Here is a 26,547-nt window from a genome sequence, read left to right as displayed (position 1 = left end):
ATAACTTGTTTTTCTGATATTCATTTGAACTCTAAATTTGTGCCCTATTGTGACATTATGTTTTTTTGGATGCAAATGCTAATGTTGAAACATAGAGAGAGTCAGAACGCCGCTGGGAATTCTCCACTAGGTGTAATAAGCAGACTAAATAAATTAAGTGGACATAGTCTGGGATTTGTGTAGAAATAATGTGCAGGTAAATCTGTTGCACATTTGGGTGCTAAAATTGCAAGCAGGATAGCAGTCGATACAGAGTTAAGAGATTCACCCTGAAAGGGACACAAATGTCACCAGTGAGTGTATCATGATGCTTATATTAGTGGTTTACACTAATTTGAATTGCAACAAGTTGGAACTGTACTTTACTGCTGATATTTCAGAGCCCCTCCATAGGGGGTACCGTGTGTGGCTGTTACCTGTCATTGGTTAGACATCAGAGCTGCCTCCTCTCAAATATTAACGTAACTAGCATGGCCAAAACATTAGAAACACCACTCCAGCACGTACCACGGCCTTGGTAATAACCATATAGTAGAATTGTTACCTCTCTGTCAAAAACAGAGAAATGATAACCTTGTAAAAGTAGTAACACCGAGCTGTGGTATTGGATTCGATTGTACAGGCGCACCTAATAAAGTCGTCAGTGAGTGTATCATGTAAAAGTCAGGAAGCTTTTATCGCATTTCCCAGCGAGAGAGCAACATTTATCTTTCATTCCGCAGAAAAATATGTCTGATTCATGTGGTATCATGAAATCTGATCTTTGAATAAGGGATTGGCTCAGTGGGATGTGTTGAAACAGGCAAATGTTGTAATGCCCCGAGGGAAGGCCAGTGCCATCTATTTGCACCAGTCTCAGCCGAAAAAGTTGATTTAAATTTCTGTGTGATTCGCGAAAGCATGTGTGAGTCAGGCTCTTGTTATTTTGAGAACATTTAATCTTCTCAAAATACAGTGCACAACTTAGTAGCTGCATGTGTGAACAACATAAATGGCAAACAGGAACACAATATACTGTACATATGTTTTTCAATAACTTTTTAAAAGCACTTCTACCAAACATTTGGCAATGTTTCGATCACGATAATGTACTCTGCAAAAGGATGTGTGCTTCTTGTCCATAGAGTACAAAATGATAAACAACATTGCAGAAGGTCATGTTGGGAAGTGCGGGAGCAGAACAGGAGTGAATGGAGGTAGACAGATTGACGGTGCCATGGAAAAACCATCGACTGCACCCCTCCAAACCTCCCCTTCAATTTTCAGCTCAGTGCACTCTTTAGCAGAATTATTGATGGTGCTTGTGAGGTACAGAGGACTGGGATGAAGACGTCTCAATTTCTGGGCTGCAAAACAAGAGCTATGGCAAATGGAGGGTCAGCCGGAGGAACAACACATGCAGTATTTATTGCTGTGTTCAATATGAGGGAAGGGCAGAGGAAAAATGGAAGTGATCCCTAAAGTGAAGCCACACTAAACTCGAACCATACTGCTTTACTGTGTCGACAGCAGCGAAAGTAGCAGTTAGCTCCTTTACTGAGATAAATTTGGCCAAAAACTATTAAAATATTATGTAACAAAAATGTAAACCTATTAATGTAAAACAAACAATAACAGTATTATCTTGGTGTGTATGGTTTAATGCTTTAAGGTGGAGAAGATTCATATTTTTTCATTCACATGTGATGTGAATGTGTATATGTGATATATAATTCATATCACGTTTTGCATGTGAAATACAAATACATCAAACTGCTAGAATTACTATACAACAAATAGAAGGGAGTAAAAATCCAGTGGCAAGAAAACGTATGTGAACCTTTTGGAATTTAATGGTTTTCTGCATTAATTTGCCATCAAAACTGATCTAATCTTCATCTAAGTCAAAAGCATTAACAAATATAATGTGCCTAAAATAATAACACTAAGTAATTCTGATCTCTAATGTCTTTACTGAGAACAATCATAAAACCCTCATAGTGCTAGTGGAAGTATGTGAACCCAGCAATAACCTCAACCTGGCGCTTCCTGTAGCTGTGGCTCAGACCCGCACATCGTTCAGGAGGGATTTTAATCCATTCTTCCTGCAGAGCTGCTTTAGCTCTGTAAACTCTGAAAACCATGAAATTCCAAAGGGTTCACTTACTATTTCTTGCCACTGTACCTAGTGCACTTGAAATGTATAGTCTGGATCAAGCTGAAAGGGTAAAACCAATAAAGTGGTATGTACTAGGAATTACAGTGAATTTGCATAAGGAGCGATCTTGCATGTGCACAGAGGAAAATGGGAATTCTGCTGCTTTTACTGGCAATCAACCAAAGAACAGAAGGTTAAAGAAGGAAAAGTTGAAGAAGAAACTTACAGCAGTTGAAAGATTGGACTTGTCAACAGGCAGGCTGCAAATCTGCTCTTATAGCAGCTGGAGATTCAGCTAATTTTAGGTCTCCGACATGCAGTGGAAATATCTTTTCATTAGAGTATTTAAATGTTAGTAGTATTGTAAGCTGAGGTAAAGTGCAGCTACTTTCTAAAAAAAGCTGAATGAATTGTGACTTTGTGGTTTTGAGTGGGGATCTAAGGAGAAGTTTCACTTTTTCTTTCAGAGTGCTGCCATTTTTTAAAAAGTCCACATTCATTTCCACCACAGGATATTCACCTGCACCAGGTATTCTACAGGTGTGCCAGGAAGCTGGAAAAAAAGTATTTTCAGTTTTTATGTATTATACAGAAATGTATGGTGATGGAAAATGATGTATGACACACTTCTGGTGTTTGACAAACCCCGTTCACAGGACATTTCATGTGTGAAAGTACTGTTGTAATCGGAAGAGAGCAGGATTTTATTTTGTGTGTGTGAAGATGTTTCTTCAGTTTCATCATACTTACAGTATCTTACCTGTCTTCTCTTCAAGCTTAGTGCTACAGATCCACTTCTTCTCTCTGTTCCAGGTTGTATATTACATTATTATAATACCGCTTTATACACTGCTCACAGAACGTAAAAAATACAGGAATGAGGTTTCAATAAAATAAATCAAAAGAATGTTTTTTTCTTTTTGGGGCTTTTGTTATTGCACCTTGATGTATTACAAAAAATAAGAGGATATGTTTTGTTTTTTTTTTTCTGAAACCACTCCTGAAAACTGGTCTTGATTAGAACAGGAGATGCTGCAGATGCTGCGTCCTCTTTGCTTCCGTTTTCCTCAGTGACATTAAAATTCTATACCTCAAGCCCGCTTTTCAATCTCCACGCAGAGAGAGACACGACTAGGATAATGTTGACACTTTATGCTCGAAGATTCATCAATGAAGTGATAAACATCAGTCCCCTTGCTGTGTATTCATAGCGTGGGCAAGTGGAAGCAAGTATAGCAAATGTTTTTAGTGCAGACAGACAAACAGTATGGCCAGTGATAAATGCCATGGTCACCAAGAACGTCCTTGTGATCCCGTGCATTTATTGCAATGAGATCATCATCAGAAGGTGACTTTTAATAGCGTGGCCTTACAGTAAAAAAATGAGGCAGCTGATTTAAACCTTCTTTCCATAGAGAGCATTATTCAACAGATACACAATAAGTGTAGTATACTAAGAAATTACAAGCATAAAACATACTATTAGAATCCTACATTGTATACTGTAGACTAATTTTAAAAAGACAGTGGCTTAACAAAGGATTTTTATCTATGTTTTTGGTGTCACAGTTTCTGAATTATCATTGCAATTGAATTTGCTTCGTCTTTTTCATTTCACACGCTTTCCAGAGGTCGTGGAGTTTGTTTTGCTTTACATGCGTTCACGAGGCCCTCTAGAGGAGCATGATCAACATCACAAAATAAGTGGTTTAGAAGCTTGTTTTTATGTGTCACCCCTGTGAATGCATTATCAAGTTTTGAATCTGCATCATCCAAATCATCTTCAAATATATTAATATAATCAAATCAGCATGTCCAACACAGGCAGAGCATATAGTAAACAGATACCAGGTGGTTTTATTGTGAGGGGTTGAACTTGGCTGTTCAGATATTAGTATACAGATTTAACATTATTACATTCCCCAGAAATTGCTTGATTCAGATTGATTACCAAAGTAAAATAAATCTATGTAACATGCTGCATTATTGTGTTAAAGCCATTATTTCAGTCACAGTCCAAAATAACACAAACCAACGTCACCTCATCCTGTTTTCAGCCACCCTGTGTTTCATCCCTGTCAGTCATGCTATTGTTGGACATTGACTTATTGCACTCAATCGACGCAAACAGCTACCATGGGTCACTGTGTTGATGACAGCTGACACTTCAGATACAGTACAGAAACTTCCTTTTGTGTCAAGCAGTGACCACAGTTTGTGTAACTGCACGCTGTGCCACATTCAACTGATAACAAGTGAGTTCCTCTGTCGCAACTCGAGTTAAGTGACAGCCTGGCAGTCGTTTCTGAGACCTAGTGCTGCACAAGTCTGCAACTGTAATGTTCTCCTCAGTCGTTATGATTAGTGAGTGGATGATGTGTTATGTAATATCAATAATATGATCTGGTCTTATGGTTCACTTGCATAGTGACTGTTACTTTGTGGTGATTTTCAGTCTGCATTACTTTATATACAAAATACTCGGTTATATATACAAGACATTTTTAGACACAAAAAGAGGAACTTTTATTATTCCAGAAATATCTCTACTGGTGTCTGACTCAGATATTGTGATACATTCACACATAGGTAAAACACTCATATACAGTCATGATCATGCTCCAGCTAAAAATACAGCTATGAAATAGAGAAATACGCACTGGGTCAAGAACTCGCAATACAAATAACAGATGTAATTTATTTATAGTGGCTCAGATATTCAGGGTTATTCATCTTGGTAAAATAAAACAATTCTCAAAGCTTCAGAAAAACATAGAAAACAAGCTAAAGAACTTATGAAAGAAAACCACAGGAAGTAGAGATCCGCTTAACCACAGAACAGAAAAAATACAAACAAAAAAAAACAACCACACAGAAATTACATGGACTCGCAGAGTGAGCACAGGTAAAGAAAACATTCATATAAGCAGCTTTCAAACTTGGAATCAATTGTAAATGTGCCTCAACTAAGACTTGAAATGCACTAAAGCAGCTTCTAATTTAGGTGAATGAAGACCAGCGTTGTGTGGGAGAAAATAGACAGCAATAAATAGCCTCAGAAGAAAAGAAACACGTGGACATTTCCAGTAAAAGGAACAAGAAAAAAAGTTTTTAATGTATATTTGAAAGTGGCCAAAGTGGCTGAAGCATTTACTGTAAAACCATCAGGAAGTTTTTTCCACATGTGTTGCAATGTTTCTTGTACAACTTAAATCCTGATTAAAAACTCTACTTGGTTTTGCTAGAACTACCGTATCTGGAGTGAAACGTCTGTGTCCACCTTTGCATCAGAACCTTCAAGCTACTTATTTCTATCCAACGCTATAAACTTTAAACACATCAGCCCAGCAATAGCTGTAGCTAGTTATACCACAGAGAAGAGGAAGCTGGTTGACCAGTCATTTTAGTTACACACCCAACAACACAACTTCCTGCTTGTGCGCTTGTGCGCTTGTATGTGCGCTTTTTTGAATTTGTGTGTGTGTGTGTGTGTGCGGTTATGGCATAGAGACAGAGAGAGACACAGACACAGACACAGAGTGTAGGTAAATTTGGTGGTGAAACACGGTCACCAAACGCGACAGCAGCAGCAGAGAGCAGAGAGCAGAGAGCAGAGTAATGGAGCCACAGCAGATCAGAGAGGGATACTTAGTGAAAAAGGTAAGAATGGCTTAAAACAATATCATCTATGTAATAGAATCTGCAACCTTGCACTGAATTTGTAGAGCTTGGGCATGTTTTTCACACTCAAAATCTTGTTACAAACTTGACCATTCATGCAGCTCTATGAACAGTTCTGTATTAAAACTAAATACATACACTGCGAATTTCATGAGATACTTGGAGGTCGGCTCCAGCAACACATCTGAGCCCAATCAAGTAGATTTACAACATGTTTGACCCATGAAATATTGAAGATTTTGAAACAAGATTAATACTTAATGGTGGTGATTAAAGTGAGAAAGATTTTGATCACTGATAAAGTAGAAAAGATAAGATCTAGGACTGGTGTGTGTGCCACTGACACGTCTGTTGTTTCAGCTAAAAGAGAAATTCAAGTTCAAGATGCTGACTAGTTTTTGAGTTGGGCTCACAATGGCAATAGTTTTTGCTGGATTAGCATGTTTTGTTCCATTGTTATTATAACAACAATCTGATTCATACACATTCACTGTTCGTATAAACTTCCATAGTTCCTTTGGTTGTGTAAAGTTACTTTGCGACAATGACAACTGTTAAAAGTGCCTTACAAATAAAATGTAAATGAATTGAATAACAAAGACTAACTGAAGCATGGGTCAGAGCATCTTGAAGCATAAGAGAGCGGAGAGGTTCAGGGAGGAGGAGAACTAACGTGAGCTGTGACTTCACAGCTCCAAATGCAGTGAGTTGTTATGCATGTGTTCTCACACTTTTTGCGCCCATGCATACCTATGTCGGCATAAAGACCACCAGGTGCGTTTGATGTTATGTCTGATTGGTGTAATGTATCTTTAAGAAACAAAGGCACGTCGAGCGTGTGACCGTTTCACATTCACACATTTTTCTCAACTGAGCTGAGTGTGACTTATAGTTTCCTCTGTGCGTACCTGTTTTAGTTTGGTGTTGTTTACCAGAAGTAGCACTTCCATACCGAATGTTCTTCTCAGTTTGCGCAGCAAGTCATAAACTCTATTGTGAATAAATATGTAGCTAAAAAGTAACTGAACCTTTAGTGGTATCTTGTGAATGATGCAATGACTGTGTGTAATGGTCACACTGAGGCATTGCAGCGCAGAGCCTTCCTTCTTCAAGGAGAGAATGGTGCAAGAGTCATAAGTATTATGCAAACATCTGATGTATAATAATGTGTGTCAACGTCAACTCTTGACTAACTAAGGGAGTCATGAATAGATACAGTACAGCCACTTAAAAAGCAGTTACTAAAAGAGTAGTAGAACATTGCTGCAATATCTGACAGGAAAGTCCCTCACACAATTCAGAATGGACCAATTCTAATAACCTCTTTTGCTTTTCACATTTCAAAAATAAGATATGTGGCTGGTGTACACTGTACACGCTTCTCCATTTTTTTGCTGTTTGAATAAAATTAGCTAAAAGCTACAGTGTCCACTTAATTAAGAAATTCATCTTCACAGTGAATCCCATTTGGGGAAGACTTGGTTCCTAACAGACAGCAAGTTATGTAATTCTAAATGTTACTTAACTTTGAAAAAAAAAAAAAAAAACAACGTCTCTGGTTGAAAGAAAAAGTGGTTTAACAACCACTTTCTGTTTCAGCAAGTGTACAGAGGACCCTGCACAACTGCTTTAAACCAAACTCAAAATTAAAATGAAATAGAACATTTATTAGAAATGGAAATGTTTTACTTTAATTCCTCTTCCCCATGTATATTACCAGAAGTCCAAATTGTAGATTCATTTCTCCATTTTTATTAAAGTAACACATGTCGTCCTAGCTGCCCACTTTTAAACCTGTAAGATCTATTGATATATATATTTTTTTTTTGTCATGAGCCTCAGGATGTGAAATGAAGCACAGAGAAAATACTTACAGAGAAGTGAAACAATTTGATTTGAAAAAAGAAAAAATATACAATATTTTTTACATAACAAATACTTTGTTAGGTTCATGAGTTTTACATGATCTGAGTTATTTTCAAAGCCATATGACCGTCACTAGTTGTGAGTACAGAGCATGTTCTGATGTGATGTGTTTGAGGTGATTATATATTCAGACAAGGAAGCAAATGAAGACGGTATTATATTAATATAGAGTATAGATGTACTTTTACATATGGATATTAAAATGAGTACAAATCAAAATATTTTCAAACACGTCCCCTGTCTCACCTGATTTACTGATCCTCAGGGTACGGTGCTAAACTCCTGGAAGGTAGTGTGGGTGGTGCTGTCAGAAGATGGTGTGGAGTTCTATAAAAAGAAAACTGACAGCTCTCCGAAAGGAATGATTCCACTGAAGGGCGCCACTCTCACCAGCCCCTGTCAGGATTTCAGCAAGAGGACGGTAAGAAAATGTCAACTATACATGTAGCTACTGTTAAACGGGCAATAGACTATTATTGTAAGTAGATATCTTCTTTGTCTTCTTTCCAATAACAATTTTTTTCATATCCCAAGTGAAAATATGGTATGGAAAAACTTATTATATAGAGTAATTAATTAATAATGTACCTTTTAGCTGGTTTTCAAGATTACCACGGAGAAGAAGCAAGATCACTTCTTCCAGGCCTCACATGTAGAGGAGAGAGAGTTATGGGTGAAAGACGTCAAGAGAGCCATTACCTGCCTACAGGGAGGGAAAAAATTTGCCAGGAGGTCCACAAGACGTTCCATTCGCCTGCCTGACACAATCAGCCTGAAGTACGTTATGTAAAATCTTCTTGGTGCTGGAAAATATGATTGGTAATTACCTATAAATAGACACCTTACTTAAACACCGCCTCTGTTCTGTGTGAAAACAGAGAGCTGCACATTTGGTTTAGATGTGCCAGTGACTCACCGCTCGAAGTCTGCTTTTAACTTTTTGAACAATGCGTTCTTGATTTCTGACAGAGGGAGACAACAGCATGCAGGCTGTCACTTACCGGTTTAGCTGGTTTGGTTTGAGCTGATTAAAGTTCTGGTTAAAGATGTGAGTTGGATGAAAACTCTCTGTCACTAAGGAGACAACTATAAAGTGGTCCTAAATGTGTACTTGACGAATACACACATAGGTCACACATGTTGACAGTGTCACATTATGTTTCCCCAGTGAGCTGTATACTCTGATGAAAGACCAGGATGATGGAGTGAGAGAGTTAAAACTGGAGCAGGGCAATCGAGTCTTCAACCACTGCTTCACTGGTACTGCTGTCTTGGTTTTATTGATGTTTTAGTCGTGGAAGGAGTGCTTTTTTCTTTTTAGTCTTTTAATGCTTGCCATATTTTCTCCTTCCCCTTTTTTGCACAGGTGCAACTGTGGTTGAGTGGCTGGTTTCAAAGGAGAAAGCACGAAACAGGCCTGAGGCCCTTATGTTAGCAACAGGGCTCCTGAATGAGGGTTTTCTGCAGCCAGCGGATGACTTAGCAAAAGAGGGAGCTGAGACTGGAGAGCAAACAGCCTTCTTAGATGACACAAATGCACTTTACTACTTTGTAAGTAGAGTTAGCTTAATGTGAAGAACTGATATTATTAGTATGAGTATATGTACAACATGATGCATATTCATGCTTTTTGGCAGGTGGACAGTGGGTTCTTCTGTGAAGGCTACTCCAGTGATGAAGATGTGCTATTGAAGGAAGAATTCAGAGGAAATATTTTAAAACAGGGCTGCTTACTTAAACAGGTAAATGAGAAAGCAGGTGTCCCAGTGTTTCTGTTGCACTTTTCCCATGTACACATTTACAAGGTCAAAACTAGCATCTACAGTAGGCGAAAATATCACACAGTGGTCCTGTGGTGGAAAATGAGAACAATCCTTATAATAGATTAAATAATTTACCACAGTCACCGAAAGAGGAAGCCTGCTTCACATTTGCATGACACACAGTTTTCAGCACTGGACATTGTTTTTTTATTACAGGGACACAGGCGAAAAAACTGGAAAGTGCGAAAGTTCATACTAAGAGACGATCCTGCTTATATCCATTATTATGATCCAGCGAAGGTAAATATACAGTACCGGCAAGCTGATTTAAATTAGATGACTAACAAGAGTTATGAGACAAAGATATTGTGTAAATTCTTCTTTGCTAACATGCAGTTTGTTTTATTTAATCCTTATTTAGTCTCATTTCTTTTGTTTTGTCAGGGTGATGAGCCCCTGGGTTCAATCCATCTCCGTGGCTCAGTGGTTACAGCTGTGGAGTATGTCCCTGATGGTAAGTCAAGCCATCGCCACATAATTTACATGTTTTTGTTTACCTACTTTAATAGACTGTAACCAGGAAATTGAAAAATATTTTTTTTTACTGCCACTGGTTTCTCTTCAAATCGGCCTTTTTAAACTCATTTCCCTCATCTTTTTTCTGGTTTCAGCCAAAAAATACGACATTGACGGCAACCTCTTCGAGATCATCACCTCAGATGAGATTCATTACTTCCTCCAAGCTGCTACAAGTGAAGAAAGAAAGGAGTGGATCAAAGCAATACAGGCAGTGTCAAAAAGTGGGAAATAACATTTGCTTAAGATTAGAATGACTTCTAGTCACATTTTAACTTTGTCATAGATCTGTAACTACATTTAACAGCGTGTCAGTTAAGTATAACCCATGGTAGTGTCACATTTCACTCGCTTATAGACTATGAAAATAATAATAAGATTGTTTTTGCTGTATGTAATTTATTAAAGAAACATTAAAAAACATGCAGTAAAAATTTAACAGTAAAGATTTATGGGGTTCTGTGAAAATGTTTAGTAATAACTTAAAAAAAAGAGGAGCAATACAGGCAACAACAAGGGCAATTACAAAATAGGGTAACTACACAGTTGACACCTTATAACATCCTGGTTATAACAATGAGAGCATTTTAGTAGTATAAGGGTGTGTTTTCTATATGAAGGTGATGTCAGTGAAAGAATATGAGAGAAATGCTGGGAAACACATTCTATCAAAAACAGGAACAGAAGTGGAAACTGTCAGTGTGGTAATAACAGCGTGAGGTCACTTCATTTTAAGCCATAATTTGGAGCACTGGTGGCGTGATGTGGTTACTAATAATAGCGCCACAAGCACTAATACTACTAAAAATAGTAACACTAAACAGTTGGTGTAATGATGCTCTGTTCAAAATATTAGTGTTTTACCCATTATTACCCTGCTACAGACTTTAAATCTTATTATAATTATCAAGAACTTGCCAAACTTGTGTATCTAACAGGTTATTATGCCAGAATTGCCCTGTTCCAACACAGTAACCAATATTACCTTGTTATCACTGTGCTAGAATGTAAAATGCTGCAGCTTTAATGGTAATTAATGTCACATTTTAGTTTCTGAAAGAAATTATATTTATAACTCATGCATCTGTAAATGCACAATGTGTGGTTGTGTGTCTCTAATTTAAATTCCAAATAACCAACCAAGTCTAGGCTAATGTTCAAGTATTGTACGCATAATAGCTGTTTCCCAAGAGAGCTGATCTGTTTCCATTTCAAAATGTACACATACTACACAGTTGTGCAGAAGTACATAACTGATATAGCTCCTGAAAGGTCACAAACTTAAAGTTTTATAGGCAAACTCAAAAGTTTGAATATAAAAAATTCAATAACAGAGTGAAGAGTGGTTATGGCAAGAGATACTCTGTGTTTTTGGTTCAAGGCTTATTAATTTGACCAGTGTGGTTTTTCTCATTTCCTCTTTAGTTCATACCCAGAAACTGAGTGTGTTTGTGTGATAGTTCACATTGTATGAACAATTTGAAGAACAAGGAAACAAGCCTTAATCATAATCTGCCTTCATGCGTCAGTGTCACTTTGTGGCTGCATCTGCAAGAGAAAATTTATTATTGACAACAATGTGAAAAACATCTGTTCAACAGCGTTTCTTTTTTTGTTTTTTCTTTTTGGTCAATACAATGTTGTTGTAAGTGAAATGGATAATGACTAAAACAGAACAGAACAGTACAGCTGTAATGAACAAGAATCATTGTATAATTTCACTTTGACAAATGTATTTTCTTTTCTATTTTGCAACTATTGAATTTTACAAATAAAGTGTTTTCCTTCAGCAAGGTACCTGGTAATGCCCCTTATCCACCAATCATCCACTTATTCACATAACTGCCTTATTGTACAGCTTAGGGGGAGGAGACATGTATTGGATTCATAGCGAAAAAAAAGAACAAAACAAAAAACTAATCTAAATTAAGAACTGTATACACACACACACACACTATTTGCTTGTGTGTGTGTTTTACTATTTTAACACATGAGGGCACTATACATCAATCTAAAGCTGTTGTTGACTTATATATTGCTCTCACTGGTACTTCATTTTAGGTCAGACTAATCAAGATACTTTACAAATTACAGTGTACAGTAGCAAGAAAAAGTATGTGAACCTTTTGGTGATCTTTCATGTTATTGTTGAGAACAGGCCTTTCCTGTAGCATTCAAAACAAACGAAACATTTTGCCAATACGGCTGTGCAGTGGCAATGTGCTCTTTGGCAAACTTCAAACATGCAACAATGTTCTTTTTAGTAAGCAGCAGCTTCCTTCATGGTGTCCTGTCATAGACACCCTGCTTCTTCAACAGGTTGCAAGTAAATTAGCTATGCAAGTTGAATATAATTCATTTAAGTTTATCTAACTTAACTAAGTTATGTTCAGCTAATATAACTCAGTTAGGTCTGTTGAATTAACCTGTTTTATGGGTTTCATTCTTTTGAGCTTTGCTGAAGTACAACCGAGGCTGATGGTTGGCCACAGTTAGAAGCAACCTTACTAAAAGCCCAAAGTGGCTTATAATTAGCAAACTTGGCAAAAATTTTAATGACTGGTCAGTTACAACCAGAGGACATGGAGAAGGATGGACACTAACCACTAGCTAGTAATGTTTATCTGCAGTGCAATTTGGCTGTACAGTTGTTAAGTGTGAAGAGGCTTTAATTTAATATGAGCTATTAGCCCTGCAAAAGACAGGCTTGACCCCAGGAGATAGACCTGAAATTCACCAGGAGACCTGAAATCCATCATACAGTAAGTTGAGGAGGCGGAGGTGCTGGAGTGAAACACTGAGAAAAATGGACACAGTCTTATCCCAATAAAATGCATGTGTTATCGGGATGATCATGGACCATCATCATGGATGAATGGAGTCAGTCCTAGCTCACCTGGATGGTTTCCAGCTGACGGCAAACAGACAAATGAGGCAATGGCTTCTTTCTGCTGTGATCAGAGTTTGGCATCTGTCTCTCCCAGCAAAATCAAGTGACTTGAATAATTGTAGACAGATTTTCCTGATTGCAGAGCTTAAGGCACTTGTCAATTTGGTGTCGCTCATGTCATAACTCACTTAATTGTCTACTGGATCTCATGTAGCTAATTATGTTTCTAATTGTTTTTATTACTATTGCTCTATTCTGTCTTTTTGTATTATACTAGATGTATTATGTTCTGATATTTCTAATTTAATATGATGCCAAATTTACAGTAAATTGATTCAATTTTCCGGAAAAACACAGCGTGTTACTCTATATTTGAGATCAATCTGAAAAATAAAAATAATAATAATGTTACTGCAGGTCAAAAGGGAACAACAAGTGATGTGAAGCTCGCCAACCTGGGTAGAAGAAGTCTTTTAAAATGAGTAAGCAGTGGCGCTGACAGGTTAGATAACAGCACCGAGACACAGTAAGTCTGTCAACCACTGTGTGAAATACTGATTCTGGAAAATAAATAAAAACATCCCACATTTCTCCCCTTGCTTTACCAACACAACCTGCCAGCACAGTGAGAAGCTATTCTCAGATACATGCACTGAAGTTCAACAAATAATACAATAACAGATGAATGAAAGCTATACATTGCTATGACCAACCTGATGATGGTGTTGCTTGGACCTGATTTGCATTTTGACTTGAATTAAATCTATATGAAGAAAGAATACAGCAAAATGTGTAGCAAAGTAAAGTAAAATCAGAGATGGATCTTGTAAGTTGATGTGTTCCCAAATTGATTTAAGAGCTGTTTAAAGCCTCTCTCCCTCTCTGCTATAAAAACAAAGTGTGAAAGGGAGGAAGAAAACAGAATCTATAAAACTTTCCTCACTGACAAATGGGAAAATCAATAAAGAGAAGGAGACAGAAAAATGTGTCCACATTAATGCGGGTGTATCTTTTTTTAGGCACTTCGTACTTTATGCTATTTCTACACCACCAAAAATCTGAGGGGAACAAATCTGAAATGAAATGTTGTAGTGAGAGAAGGAAAATATGGACATGACCTGTAACAGCAACATTAAGAGGCAAACTTTGTGTTGCCTCCAATTGTCAACAACTTCATCTTTAACATACAGTCAGTTAACTGAAGTCTAAAATAGCACTGACTTAAAGGTTGGTTTAACAGAGGCAGCACAACACGTCAGCTGTATCATCTGAACTACTGAAATGAGAAATCACACGCTCATAGGCACCAGTTGCATTTTTCTAAAGACTCCACCCATGAAGCTGCAAGTCTTATCAGAAAGTAGTGGCAGTGCACAGTTTCTATGCTTTGCAGCTGCCTTTAAACTAAACTGGAAGAAGATTATGTAGTGCTCAGTGTAAGGTAAAAAATAGTGAAAAGGTCAAGTCACTGGAACCCTGTTTGGTAGTGTGTGTACGACATTTTCAGGTTTATCTGCATTCACTTGGAGAGCAGACACTCAGCAGCTTCCGACTCAATCTGAGTTTGGCCAACCTGACATTTTGAGAGCCTTTTTTTGTCAAGCATGGACAAAGTTTACCTCACTATTGACTGAGGACTCCCCAAAGAGTCTTTTATATGAGTTTGCTCTCAAATAACATGGATTTTTAGATTGGCTCTGTACCCTGCTGTTAACTGCTGCCACAGTTTGGATCTGCCCAGGTGGAGTATAGCCTACTTCAGAGCTCATCACACTTAAAACCCATTTTCCAACAAGTGTTCACCAGACACTGTCTGCAAGATTGGACATGTTACCAGTTAAAAGCATTGAACTGAACATGTTTTCTAACTTCAAAGATTATGATGTCTGGATTCAAAGCTAACACCTGACATAATACAGTTACCTGCTTTCTTCTTCTTCTTTATTGAAATAGTGGATAGCATCACTGCACATATGCTGTTTGAAAAATATCTTTTAAAAAAAAAGGAAATCTGCTTGATTTGAAGATACTGTTTGAAGCTGGGCTGCAGTTCTAACTTTGAATTCCACTAATAAAAAGGAAATAATCCACAAAAGACTCTATGGGTGTTCGGAATAAAATGTACTCTGATGGGTTTATCCAGTTCTGACCTCTCTGCAGGACTGACTATCGCTCCATCTTCAACTGAATAGTTTGATCGATTTGAAAATGATGTGAATCATATGCTACAGCTTAAAAAGTCAAACGACTTCTTCCCAATTAAACACCTTGAGGACATTTTGGCTAACTTATTAGAGAGCACCAGGGACAGAGTGAGACATAAAATTGGCCCTGTCTTGCTGAAGTCTACACTATAGCACAACATTTTCTTTAAACTGTCATTCATTGTACCACATGAAAGGTGGACAAGACATCAGTAGATGCTTGAAATAAGAAACAAATCACACAGTTTGTCCTTTCCAAGATCATGCTGGAAGGTATTTCAGCTTGTTATTCACATGTAGATACCTAGGAGATGTTGCAAGAGCTTTATTAAAACATGACACTGACACAACAGTGTATACAGTCTTAGATTCTGAATATAAATGGAATTTATTACAGAAATTATACTATTTCAAATATAGACTATAACGTGATCAATAAAACATACTTCTGCTGCATAAAATAACATTATAATCATCTACAGTATATATATCACAAATTGGCATGTGCAACAATAGTATTGGTGTTTTCTTTAATGGGAGGATCAACTGAAACAACTGCAGTGTGTGTCCTCTTACCAAAGCAGAGACAGGACTGTAAAACAAAACAGATATTTTCCTTTTTCTTCTTTTCCCCGAGGAAAAGGAGAAGTTATTTCTGAAACCAGTGAACAAGAACACCTAATTTTCTATTACTCTGAAGGTCTCTTCATGACACTAGAGCGACTCATTGGATTTGTATCATAGCTGTCAAGGTCAGAATGAATGAGCCGGGCAATGCACTGGAAAGCACTTATGAAGACACAAGTGTCGACACAATTATTAATAACTACACATTTGAACTACTATTTCTATAGTTATTATATCTTTAACACACAATCAAATGGTTTGTCTCCAAAATAAAAAGGCAGAGCATTTTTTTTTCAGTTCACTGCTATTTAGAGACACCTGCGGCAATATATAACAAAGGACAGTGGACAAATGGACAGCTTATGGATGTTTAAGCTGTTAAAGGGGCACTATTGATCAAATTATTCTCTGGTGAGCCCAAACTGAGCCTGAAATCCGAATCATTATTCATGACCAGCCAACGATTTGCTGTCACAGGGTGTCTCTTGCCTGCAAAGCTGTGGGCCAGGTGGTATATACATTGAATTAAGCTGGTATCTGAGAATAGTGGCCTTACTAGCCCTGGTTTGATGTCTAATAGTCATTTGTTCCCTGAACATGGTAGTTCTGGCAAGAACACATGTGTTGATCTAAAGAGGACATTAGTAGATTTAGTGAGTTGAGTAAACTTTACTTTACTTTACCACTAATTTACATACTTAACATTTTCTACACTTAATGATACACATACAGTGCAAACAGCATGTATATAAATCTTTAATGTCGTTGCTTCCATTTAAACCTACATTTAGACAAGTCTCACATATTTGCCACAGGTTTTTTTAACCAGCTTTGATATTTTATTCACTTGCACAAATCCAAAATAACTGCAGCTGTCATTCTCCATGAATAGGCAAGTCACGCAGCTTTAGATCCATTTTTCAAGCCTACATGCAGTGTCTATTCAGTATGATACTGTCGTCAGTGAAGGCAGAATTAATGCAGAAAATAACTGCCACATCACAGAAATTTGTATGACTGGACTCAAGTTAAATTTCATAACAGGGACGTTTTCTTCCAAATGGAAATAAATAAATAAAACAAGTTGATGTGAATTTTTTATTGTTTTGCAGAGTGAAATGTATGTTAAAGGTAAAATAAAGGTACTCATGGTCAGGAATGGATCACCATGAACTACCTATACAGTAAGAGTTAGGTACATCAAGGAAGAAAGAGAACAAAGAAGCAACTACTTGTTATTGTCAGGCTTCCCGTACACAGTCATTCTTCTGGATTTGCTTGTGAAGGTCAAGATAGAAAGGAGACCTTTCTTTTCAGTGACTTAGCCAGAAAGAGTCACCAGGCTGGAGTCACACCTGATAGTCAAACTGTGAGCATGCTGAGCAAAAACACTAAGAGACTGACACATCATTGCTCCCATAGCTTGGCAAAGTATACACACAAGGAACAGACGGTATACAGCCTGGCAGAAGTATTAAATTCCACCTTTTTTCATAGTGAAAAATCAACATCACATTTTTTTTCTTAAATTTTTTTTTTTTTTTTACCTATCTAGACATTCTCAAATTTATAACAAAGAAACAGTCACTGCACTGTAATTTGAGTCTGCAAAGTATCAGGTTTATTCTTCCTCAGTCGGAAATGAATAACTGACAGAAAGATGCCAAAGCAGGATGACGCAGGTCGAAAACAGATTGTAGAAATGTATGTTTGTGATGTGCACACTTCTTCAACAAAAATACATGACAGCTATGCATGACTAAGAAATAAATGGTTGAGAAAACAATTGTATACTCTGAGGAATTCAGACCAGGCTCCTGCTGCTCACCCTGATGAAAGGAATAAAGAAAGGAGAAAATACTCCTCACACATCATGTGGTGAATGAAGAGTCTACGTTTACAATGATGGTATGAGGTATGTTTTTATGGAAGACTGAACCGTTTGATAAAAGTCAAGCAATGCCGGGCTGCCGCAGGATTTCAAGACATCATTGTCAGTCAAGTGTGTCCCATCGTGGCAGGAGTGCAACAACCTGCAAATTGATTTTTGTCAGCAGCATAATTCCTGTAGAGCCACAAAAAGTGCCCAGAAGTACTTACTGAAATGTTCAAAGGAATTAAGTCACACACCTGCAAATGCCCCAGGCTTGACTGAGAAAAGATCCTCCTTCATTATATAATCATGTGTTGACATAGCTCATTTCTGTACCCACAATATTCAGTAATTCTTAACTCTTCATTCCTAAATTCAATGCTTTTGATTCCAACCACTCTCACATCACCCCGACTTGCACTGCATGGATCCAACTAGAGAATATAACCTGTGGAATCAGAAACCTATGAGAAATAAAGTCTCAACACTGCAGTACTGAGGGTCTTTTGTCTTTTATCAAGCTTTGAAATAACCTTCAACCTTCAATAAATGTACTACCAGCATCTTGATGTTTAATTGCGACAACTGATCAATAAACAAATAATGTACATTAGTAAGCTAAGCTTTTAATTTAAATGGCACCATCTTACAATAAAAACACACTTTTTTGAGTTTACACTTAATTGTGACATGAACAAGTTTTAATTTGAAGGGATTGTACAAAGTCAGAGGCCTTAAAATTCATACATTCTTAAATTCTCTATTCTGAGAATATTTCTAGTAGGTTTATGTCAATGGACATGTCAAGGACATGTTCTCATTTAAAATTGTTATTGTTATTGTGTTATTTTCAATGTCTGTGGTGTCTAAAATACATAGCATCAGGGTAAATGGGGAATACAATCATGAAGAGTAATAGTTATGTGTAAACACTTGAGCCTCCCCGAAAAAACAGCCCATTGGATCCAAATAAAGAGAAGCTGAGCTGCTTATTGGCGGCAAAATATATGCGTTTAAAAATATTTATTTGTCCGACATAATAGCAGGTTTTTAGTGAAAGGTACATGGAAAAAAACAACAACAATAATCTGACACTTCACCCACAGGGGCCAGTACATAGAGACTAATGGGGGCAATAAGCAAGGAGTCTAATAATGGCAAAGTAAACATTTCCCAGCATCAAACAACAGCCTGTACGAAAATTAGCATAAAAGGCGACAATCTTCACAAGCTGACAACATATTAAACAAGAATCTAACGATCTAATCAAGAGAAGCATGACTAAGCTCATCATTAGACAATGGGTATGGCACACACAGTAGAATGAAGTTAATAAGAAAAAAAGGACAGCACATACAGTACAATTTAAAGGAAATGTGTTCCCTAGACGAGGTCTCATTACTATCGTTCCTACTTTACAGACTAATGGATTGGAGCTTGTTAAACTGTGAATGTGAATCAGAATGTGAATGGACAGTTTAACCCAGTGCTTTGGGTTCAGACTGTAAAAAAAACATATTACAAGCATTAAGCTGCTCAGCATGCCTTTCCTAATGAAAAACTAATGATACCCAATGATTTTACCACCAAACCAACAGGAAGTGGGAAGTAAGCAAACTTGATTTCCAATCGTTTCCAGATTTCTTTCAGAGTAATGTCACCACTTTATATTGCACTCCAAAATGTTACTACTGCAAGGGTAGCACTGTAACTCTGCATTAATCAATAACAATACTGAATATAAACACAAAATGTAGAGCTACAGTATATAATTTATACAGGTAGGAACATATATGCTGTGTAATAAACTGTAGTATAAAGATTTAAATAGACTTTAAATCTGCTGGCCAACATATAATGTCCCACAAAAATGTCTAGTGCTGCAGTATAATGTATAACTACAGTGTTGTTTTTGGTAAAGGTTAGGGAAAGATGAGAAACAACATATTTATTTAACTAGTATTTAACAATACCTAAAACACTCTTTTTAGGTTATCCAGTTTTTTTTCCCAGGGAACTTAAGGGTGTAACTCCTGCCCTGTGTTTTGGTTCTTAGTGTGTGCTATGATAGAGAGTAAGTGTCTATGTTTATGTAGCATCGCTGATGGTTAAGTCAAGTTCATTAACAGTCATAACTGTGTGTGCATTATTACTTAATGATAAAACATTACATTAAACATTAATGATCCTTCCTTAACCTTAGTGCTTGTGTTGCCTCCGAGGGCCTCCAAGGTGCAACTGCAAACATTTTAGGTCTAGGCCTAAGAGATAACAATGCTGTCATCTACCTTAAGGTAAGGTGCTGTGTTGCCTGTGTTGTCCTGTGATGATCCAGCTCTCTCACCTCAGCTTACTGTGTTAGGAGTTATGTTCATATCAGATCAACGTTTACAGCATCTTATAATTTATGCTCTGTGCTAACATTCATTACACTGTAGTTCCATGCAGGCAGAGTTTGCAGCCTGTCACAGACCTGAAAATAACGTGTGAGAGTTTTTACTAAGTAAGTAAGCTAAATCTGCAATCACAAGGTGGAATAACACATATGCTAACATATAATAGTGTTTTTGGTTGCCAATAGCTGTTAAAAAGTTAAGAGGTGTAAAAATAAAGTGCTTTTTAGCAGTTGCTCATAAGATTCTATCTATCTTATCTATTCTATACTTTCATTCAGGAGCTGGCACACAGGCTAGTGTGGAAAGGGAACATGAAACAACAGGAAAAACAACACTTCCGAACTACCTGAAGTGTTAGGACATATTCACCAATAAGATTGGAAACTTTTCAACACCCCTTAGTAAATGTCACTGTGTTCCTTTAATTTGTCCACAGAAAAGACACAAATACTTGTCTACATTATTTACCAGGCCTTAACCACAGATACCTATTTTTTGTTCATCTCCCCGCTCTCAAAGGTGCAGGAACAACACTTGACTCACTGTGAGTGTTTTTCAGCATGACTAACAGATGAATCCAAGTAATGGAAGGCAAAAACAACAAAAACCTTTAAGATAGAACTGATGATTGTTGAGTTCATATACAATAACAAACTTGGATATACGACAGCACAGCACATTTACAGCATAGGTAAAAAGGAAATGGAAGTACTGTACAACATAATAAATAATAGCAGCTTATCTTTCCAGTGGCTTATTGTTTATTACCACAAGTACACATGGAATGCGTTCATCTACAAAGAAAGCATGCAGCATATTGATTCGTTTCAAGAACAAATAAAGAAGAAAAATATTTTCTTTCATGTGACATTCATAAGACGTGGGAATGCCTTTGTTGGTTCTTCAGTGGAACATTCTCAATACTTTAAAATCCACAAAATGACATTAACTATGATCCTTTGCTTCTTAAAGGCAAAACACAATAGAAAATACACAACATTTCAAATACATAAGCAATGGACAATGAAAAGATTTCTCTAGCATCAAGAATGATTTTACCTTAATTACTGAAAATTTTAAAACCATTACAGCCAATACACATATCATTATGCACGTTAGGTAGTCAACGCTATGGATCTGTAAGGGCAGCAGCAGCCTTCCATGTGATAAATGTTATACATACAGTATGTACACAGCTAATACACAGTTAATACTCAGAATTACAGTATACACAACAATAACATTATAATAATACTGTACGTAGTGCTGAGCTGCATCCATCTGTCTACCAAAGTACGTTGTAAGTAAGTTGAAATCTTTTCAGACATGAGAAAATGTCTAAATTATTATCGTCCCCTGTGTAAGTGTGTTATCACATTTGCTATCTTCACCTAAGATGAATACATTCAATCTCTTCGGTTACAGGCATGGAGGAGGTCCTCACATCCATCTCATCCACAGTCTTACCGGGTGTGTACGTTGACTTCCACCGCAGCAATACAATCTTCTTCAAGTACTTAACTGTGTTGTTCTTGACGCTGACAAAACAGAAAGTATTTATCATGCTGTTGCTCATGGCAATGCACTCAATGATGTAGAAGGCCACCAATGAGTTCCTCCGGCGGGAGATGAGTGTTGGGTAAAAGTCTCGGAGGATGGTGAAGCCGTAATATGGTGCCCAGCACAGGATGTATGCCGTCAAGATCCCGATCAAGACCATCACTGTTTTGCGGCGACAACGGAGCCTCTTTCTGATTTGCTCTGTCTGAAAGCCTGGCACATTCTTGAACCATAGTTCGCGGGAAATTCTGGCGTAACACATTGCCATGACAATTACAGGCCCAACAAACTCCACAGCAAAAACAAACAAGAAGTATGACCGGTAATAGGCCTGCTGATCCACAGGCCAGATCTGAGCACAGAAGACTTTATGAGTGGTTGGCATGTCACCATGAGGGTACATGGTCTCAGAGGCAAAGTAGGCCGAGGGAATTGATATCAGAATGGGAACAATCCAGACTCCTGTTATCAGGCAGTAGGCGGTTTGGTACTTCATACGAGGCCTCAAAGGATGGACTATAGCCATGTACCTGGAAGAAAAAGACATATTGTTGCCACAAGGAGACTGGGAATCCATAATACAAATCAAATCAAGCAGCCTGCTTAGCAGTCTGAGTACTGCGAGAACTCAACAGATAGAGCAAATCAGTCAGTCATGGAGGCTTAACTTTAATACACAGTGCTCCATTATTCAGGAAACTGAATTTTTCATAGCAGTAAAAGGTCATTTTTATGGAGTCACAAAGTATAGAGGCTTTTTGCCATTTCATAATCCATATTCAAAGCAGGTGTCACTGAAATAAATGCAATAAACTGACTGACAGGTCACGTAAATGTACTGCAGCACTACTGTATGGGCTTTCAACTTTTTTAAATATATGAGGCTGAATTATGTCATCATTAATATTTACATGCAAAACATATCACATTGAGTGGCAGAATGATTGACTTTGAAGGAACTAAATGGTCAGTTTTGTTGACATATGTACACTTTATGAGGTACACATATATTTTTCTTATTTTTGTATATGAAGTACTTAACTGGAGTCAGGAAATATCTGTAGTGTTAGTAAACAATCTTGAGCTAAATGTCAACTAAAAATGACTTGATACACATAATTAGGGCCATTAGAATTAGATTTAATTATTTTTTCTGCAGCAGCAACACCATATGCAGTTTCCTAGAAAACTCAACATCTTTAAGAGCACCACCCACAAAGAAGTAAATGATTAGTCATTAGTTCAGCAGTGGGTTCTCTCGATAAGCTGAAGTCTTCCTACTACAGTAGAAGGCAGCATCACCAAACCAGAATCTACAGAAAGTAATAAGAGTCAAAAACCTTTTTATAAACCTGAAAAAAAAAACATTAAATAAAGATAAGCCGCAGTATCCATAAAACCAGAAGTATAAGTTAATCCTTCCTCCAACTTTATGGGGCTCTATGAAATGTTGAAGTGTAAGGAGCTCAAGAAAAACTAATGGAGCACTCTAATAAATCGTTCTTTGGATTGTTTATCTGACTTTCTTACCGCCTGTTGCCTCTTTAGTGTATGTGAATTCAATTAATTATCACTGCAAAAGGTAATTAAATAAAAACAACAACATGTGCACTGGTGTGACTCATAACAGTGGCTCTGATCTTCTTCCCAAGAGACCATGATAGTGTGAAAGTGAGCAACATTAGCAACACTAGGATCCTACAACCAAGACAGGTAAATCAAATCCAGATGTAATTGTTTTTTAAATATATCTAGTTATTAATATTTACAATGAATCCACTGTCACAAGGCAAAATGTGCTACGTGTAAAAAGGTCTGTTGAGCACACAGGGTGTGTATCTACAGCATGATGTTCCCTCTTCCCTCTGATTAGCAGAAAAAGCTTCAGTGGTTGAACCTGTGACCTGGACACTTCAAGGTGGCCATGACTCTGTGAGCTCTGATGTAAGTCTGAGGAACAGAAATGTTTGCTGAGGTTTTATCTCACTTTCTGCTGACGCATCGTGTTTCTTTAATGCTTTTTTCCCCCCCCAAGTCATTAAACTGAAACGTTCTAAATAGAGATCTTTGTCCTGGTAATTATGGGATAGAAATACTCATGTGAGTTGTTTCCGAATTCACTGACAGACAACTGATTCTGTTAGGTAGGTGCTAGCCCAGCCCTGGTCCTACTGAATATCGGTTGTATCTCTATATGAACTACATTACATGTTTTGCTACTTTCACTCTAATGCCTTTAATTTATTTTGAGGATAATCCCAAATATTTTGTATTGATGAGTTTTATACTAAGACAATTCTAACCCCCAATTCACAATTGCAGTAGTTTGCCAGAAAGATTTGCACCATTGATGAAGTTACTGTATATCCACTTCAGCTATGAACCATTTGAGGGCATAACTGCTGTAATTAAACTTGTAGTAGGGGGCAGTTTGCAGCAACATGGTGGCAGTTCAAATAAATTCAAATCTGGTTCATTTTTATTTCAGATTGATAGAAATCAATAAAGACAGTGTTTTAAAATACACTCACAAGAGCAATTTCATTTTGTTCATAAAAGCAATAATCTGTTAACAGTTTTCAGTTACTGGATCTGCCGATAAAAATTATAAAATAAGCTTTTCAACACTAGAATATCTCAGCAGGACGTAATGTCCAATGGAGAACTGACAATTCTCCATTGAGGACTGAAAAAATAGAACATTTGTTCATGCTGTCACATAATTTGAAGCTTCATTGTCTCCAATCTTTGCAGACAGCACAGGAAGGTTGTTTTTTTTTTGCCAGAAGCAGTAGTCCTTTAAACTGAACACAGCGATTGCTTACAAGGACACTCTCACAGTCACACAGGCATGGAAGAAATAACAGACTCACCTGTCAAATGCGATGGCAAGCAGTGCGTTTGTGGACACATAGAGCGACACAGTCCGGAGATAGTTGACAGAAGCGCACAGCACAAGTCCGTGATCCCAGGAAAGCTGCTTTACCACATAGTAGTCCACCAGGAATGGGCAGCAAACCACTGCCACAATGAAGTCTGAAATGGCCAGGTTGGCAATGAGCAGGTTGGTGAGGTTACGGAGCTTTTTGTAGCGTGTCAGCGTGGCAATAAATATGAAGTTTCCCAGCCCACAGACAAGCATGATGCAGACAAGCACCACACCAATGACAATGGTGGCCACGAAGAAGGCCTGGCCCTGTGTGGTGTCTGGGATCTCATCAGCCGGAACACCATAGTCCATATCATAGCCGTCCAAATATTGATCCAGTGTGCCTGTCGGGAGGGTCTCCTGCACCTCTGTATATGCTGCTTCCATGTGGCTGACATTGGAGTCGCCCATGTCTGCGCCCACTCTCGTTATGGTTACAAAGGTCTTTTTATTTGAGAACAACTTGATCTGGCAAACGAGTGACGGTGAAACAGGGTGATGCTTTCTTGCACATTGTGTGAGTGTGTCCTTCCTTAATTAGGTTGTTTCTGTGAAAACGAAAAAGGCTGAAGCTCCTTTTATAAACAGAAACACATCTTCACCTGGAACAGAAAATTTCCCGTCTTAGCATTACTCACGCAGGGTCAGGATTCATGGCAACAAGATCAAAACAGATGAACACGAGCTGTGTGGTTCAGGCCTAATTATGCTGGTTTGTTTGACAGTAATACGATATTTTGAGGGTGAAGACATTATATCTAATAAAAGGTTCTACATAATATATTAGGCTCTTGTCACTGTATAATAAGCCTTTGTCACAGAAGGGCTCAGTGTGATGGCAGACATTTAATTTGCTGCAAAGTGGTCACTGAAATCCACTTTATCCATTTGCAATAAGCAAAAACTACAATATTATATCAGCATAAAGAAACTGATTTGTGTTCATATTGCACAAGGAAACCAACCTTCCTGCTTACTAAACACACTGCATACTAGTAAAAAAAACAAAGAAAAAAACAAACAAAGCTAAAATACCTGTTTTTTGTTTTTTTTATTTCCAAACATGACTTGATGTGATTGCACCCTGAGGTGATTCTAGGTAAAAAATACACCAGACAGGTAAAAAAAAACAAAACAAAACAAACATCACTGCCTGTTTCCATAGCAAGAGAACATCTGCAGAACCAGAACAAAAAAAAAAAAAAATGCACTTTGATTTATTATGATTCTGGGATTGTTTCTAAAAGCTGCAGGGGAGATTACGCTCTTATAAAACCATCACAGCCAGCAGAGGGATCATGCTCTGCGGGTTTCAATCGAAGGTTTACGCTTTCCTTTTCCTGTATTAAAAAAAAAAAATGTTAATCTCTGATGTTAATCTCTAATGAGTTTCCATTGATAAAACCCAAGGATTGAAAACAAAGGTTCCAACAACTCACCAGCAAAGGTTGCTGATTATTTCCGCGACTTTTCTCCAACAGAAAGAAAGAGAGAGAGAGAGAGAGAGAGAGAGAGAAGCCTGTCTCAGGTGTCGAAGTCCTTTACTGTTTGGAAAACCCCTCCACTGGAGACAGAAGGTCGGATCTACTCCGTCTGGTTGTACCTGTATTGTATCTCCTGTCAGGCTGCTCCTCCGCTTTGCTCCGGGGAGCTTCTTTGAAAGGGAATAAAAGTTGCGACTGTTCCTTGTTGCGCCTCCAGTGATGAATCCGACGATGACGCGCGGTGGAGGAAACCGTGGCAGGCGTCTTGAAGGAGGTGTGAGAGAAGAGAGCTCGGTGCACACGTGTACGTGCATGTGTGGGTGGTCCCGAGGGATGAAAGTTCACCAACAAGACGTTCTCTGCATTACGGATTTTGTGCCATTTGTTTTAAGGCTACCGAGGAGATTCATTTTGTACTGTATCCATGTCTTTGCTTTACCAAAAACCTTTATCACAAGTGATCAATTCCTAACTTAAACCCCATGAAAATGTGTGCTAGTC

The 26,547-nt window shown here is 37.7% G+C and overlaps 2 protein-coding genes across 3 annotated transcripts; one reads left to right on the top strand and one right to left on the bottom strand.

Moving 5' to 3' along the window:
- The first annotated feature begins 5,531 nt into the window (after positions 1 to 5,531).
- On the top strand, positions 5,532 to 11,880 carry plek (pleckstrin). The gene is made up of 9 exons (XM_026356336.1): positions 5,532 to 5,797; positions 8,010 to 8,165; positions 8,340 to 8,521; positions 8,913 to 9,004; positions 9,111 to 9,295; positions 9,382 to 9,486; positions 9,724 to 9,807; positions 9,952 to 10,021; positions 10,179 to 11,880. The coding sequence occupies exons 1-9, from the start codon at positions 5,756 to 5,758 to the stop codon at positions 10,316 to 10,318; spliced, it is 1,056 nt and encodes a 351-aa protein (XP_026212121.1). The 5' UTR covers positions 5,532 to 5,755; the 3' UTR covers positions 10,319 to 11,880.
- Positions 11,881 to 20,866: 8,986 nt separating this feature from the next.
- Positions 20,867 to 26,036, bottom strand: prokr1b (prokineticin receptor 1b). Of its 2 annotated transcripts, none has more exons than XM_026355914.1 (3): positions 26,002 to 26,036; positions 24,507 to 25,164; positions 20,867 to 22,163 (listed from the first exon to the last, which is right to left on the bottom strand). In XM_026355914.1, exons 2-3 carry the CDS (start codon positions 24,971 to 24,973, stop codon positions 21,461 to 21,463), a joined length of 1,170 nt encoding a protein of 389 aa, XP_026211699.1. In that variant the 5' UTR covers positions 24,974 to 25,164; positions 26,002 to 26,036; the 3' UTR covers positions 20,867 to 21,460. The 2 variants fall into 2 exon arrangements, with proteins under 2 accessions (XP_026211699.1, XP_026211700.1); XM_026355915.1 differs by lacking the exon at positions 26,002 to 26,036 and adding an exon at positions 25,598 to 25,639.
- Between the last annotated feature and the right edge of the window lie 511 nt (positions 26,037 to 26,547).

This window comes from Anabas testudineus, chromosome 15 (assembly GCF_900324465.2).
Source record: "Anabas testudineus chromosome 15, fAnaTes1.2, whole genome shotgun sequence".
NCBI lineage: Eukaryota > Metazoa > Chordata > Actinopteri > Anabantiformes > Anabantidae > Anabas > Anabas testudineus.
This window is presented reverse-complemented; position numbering and strand designations above follow the sequence as displayed.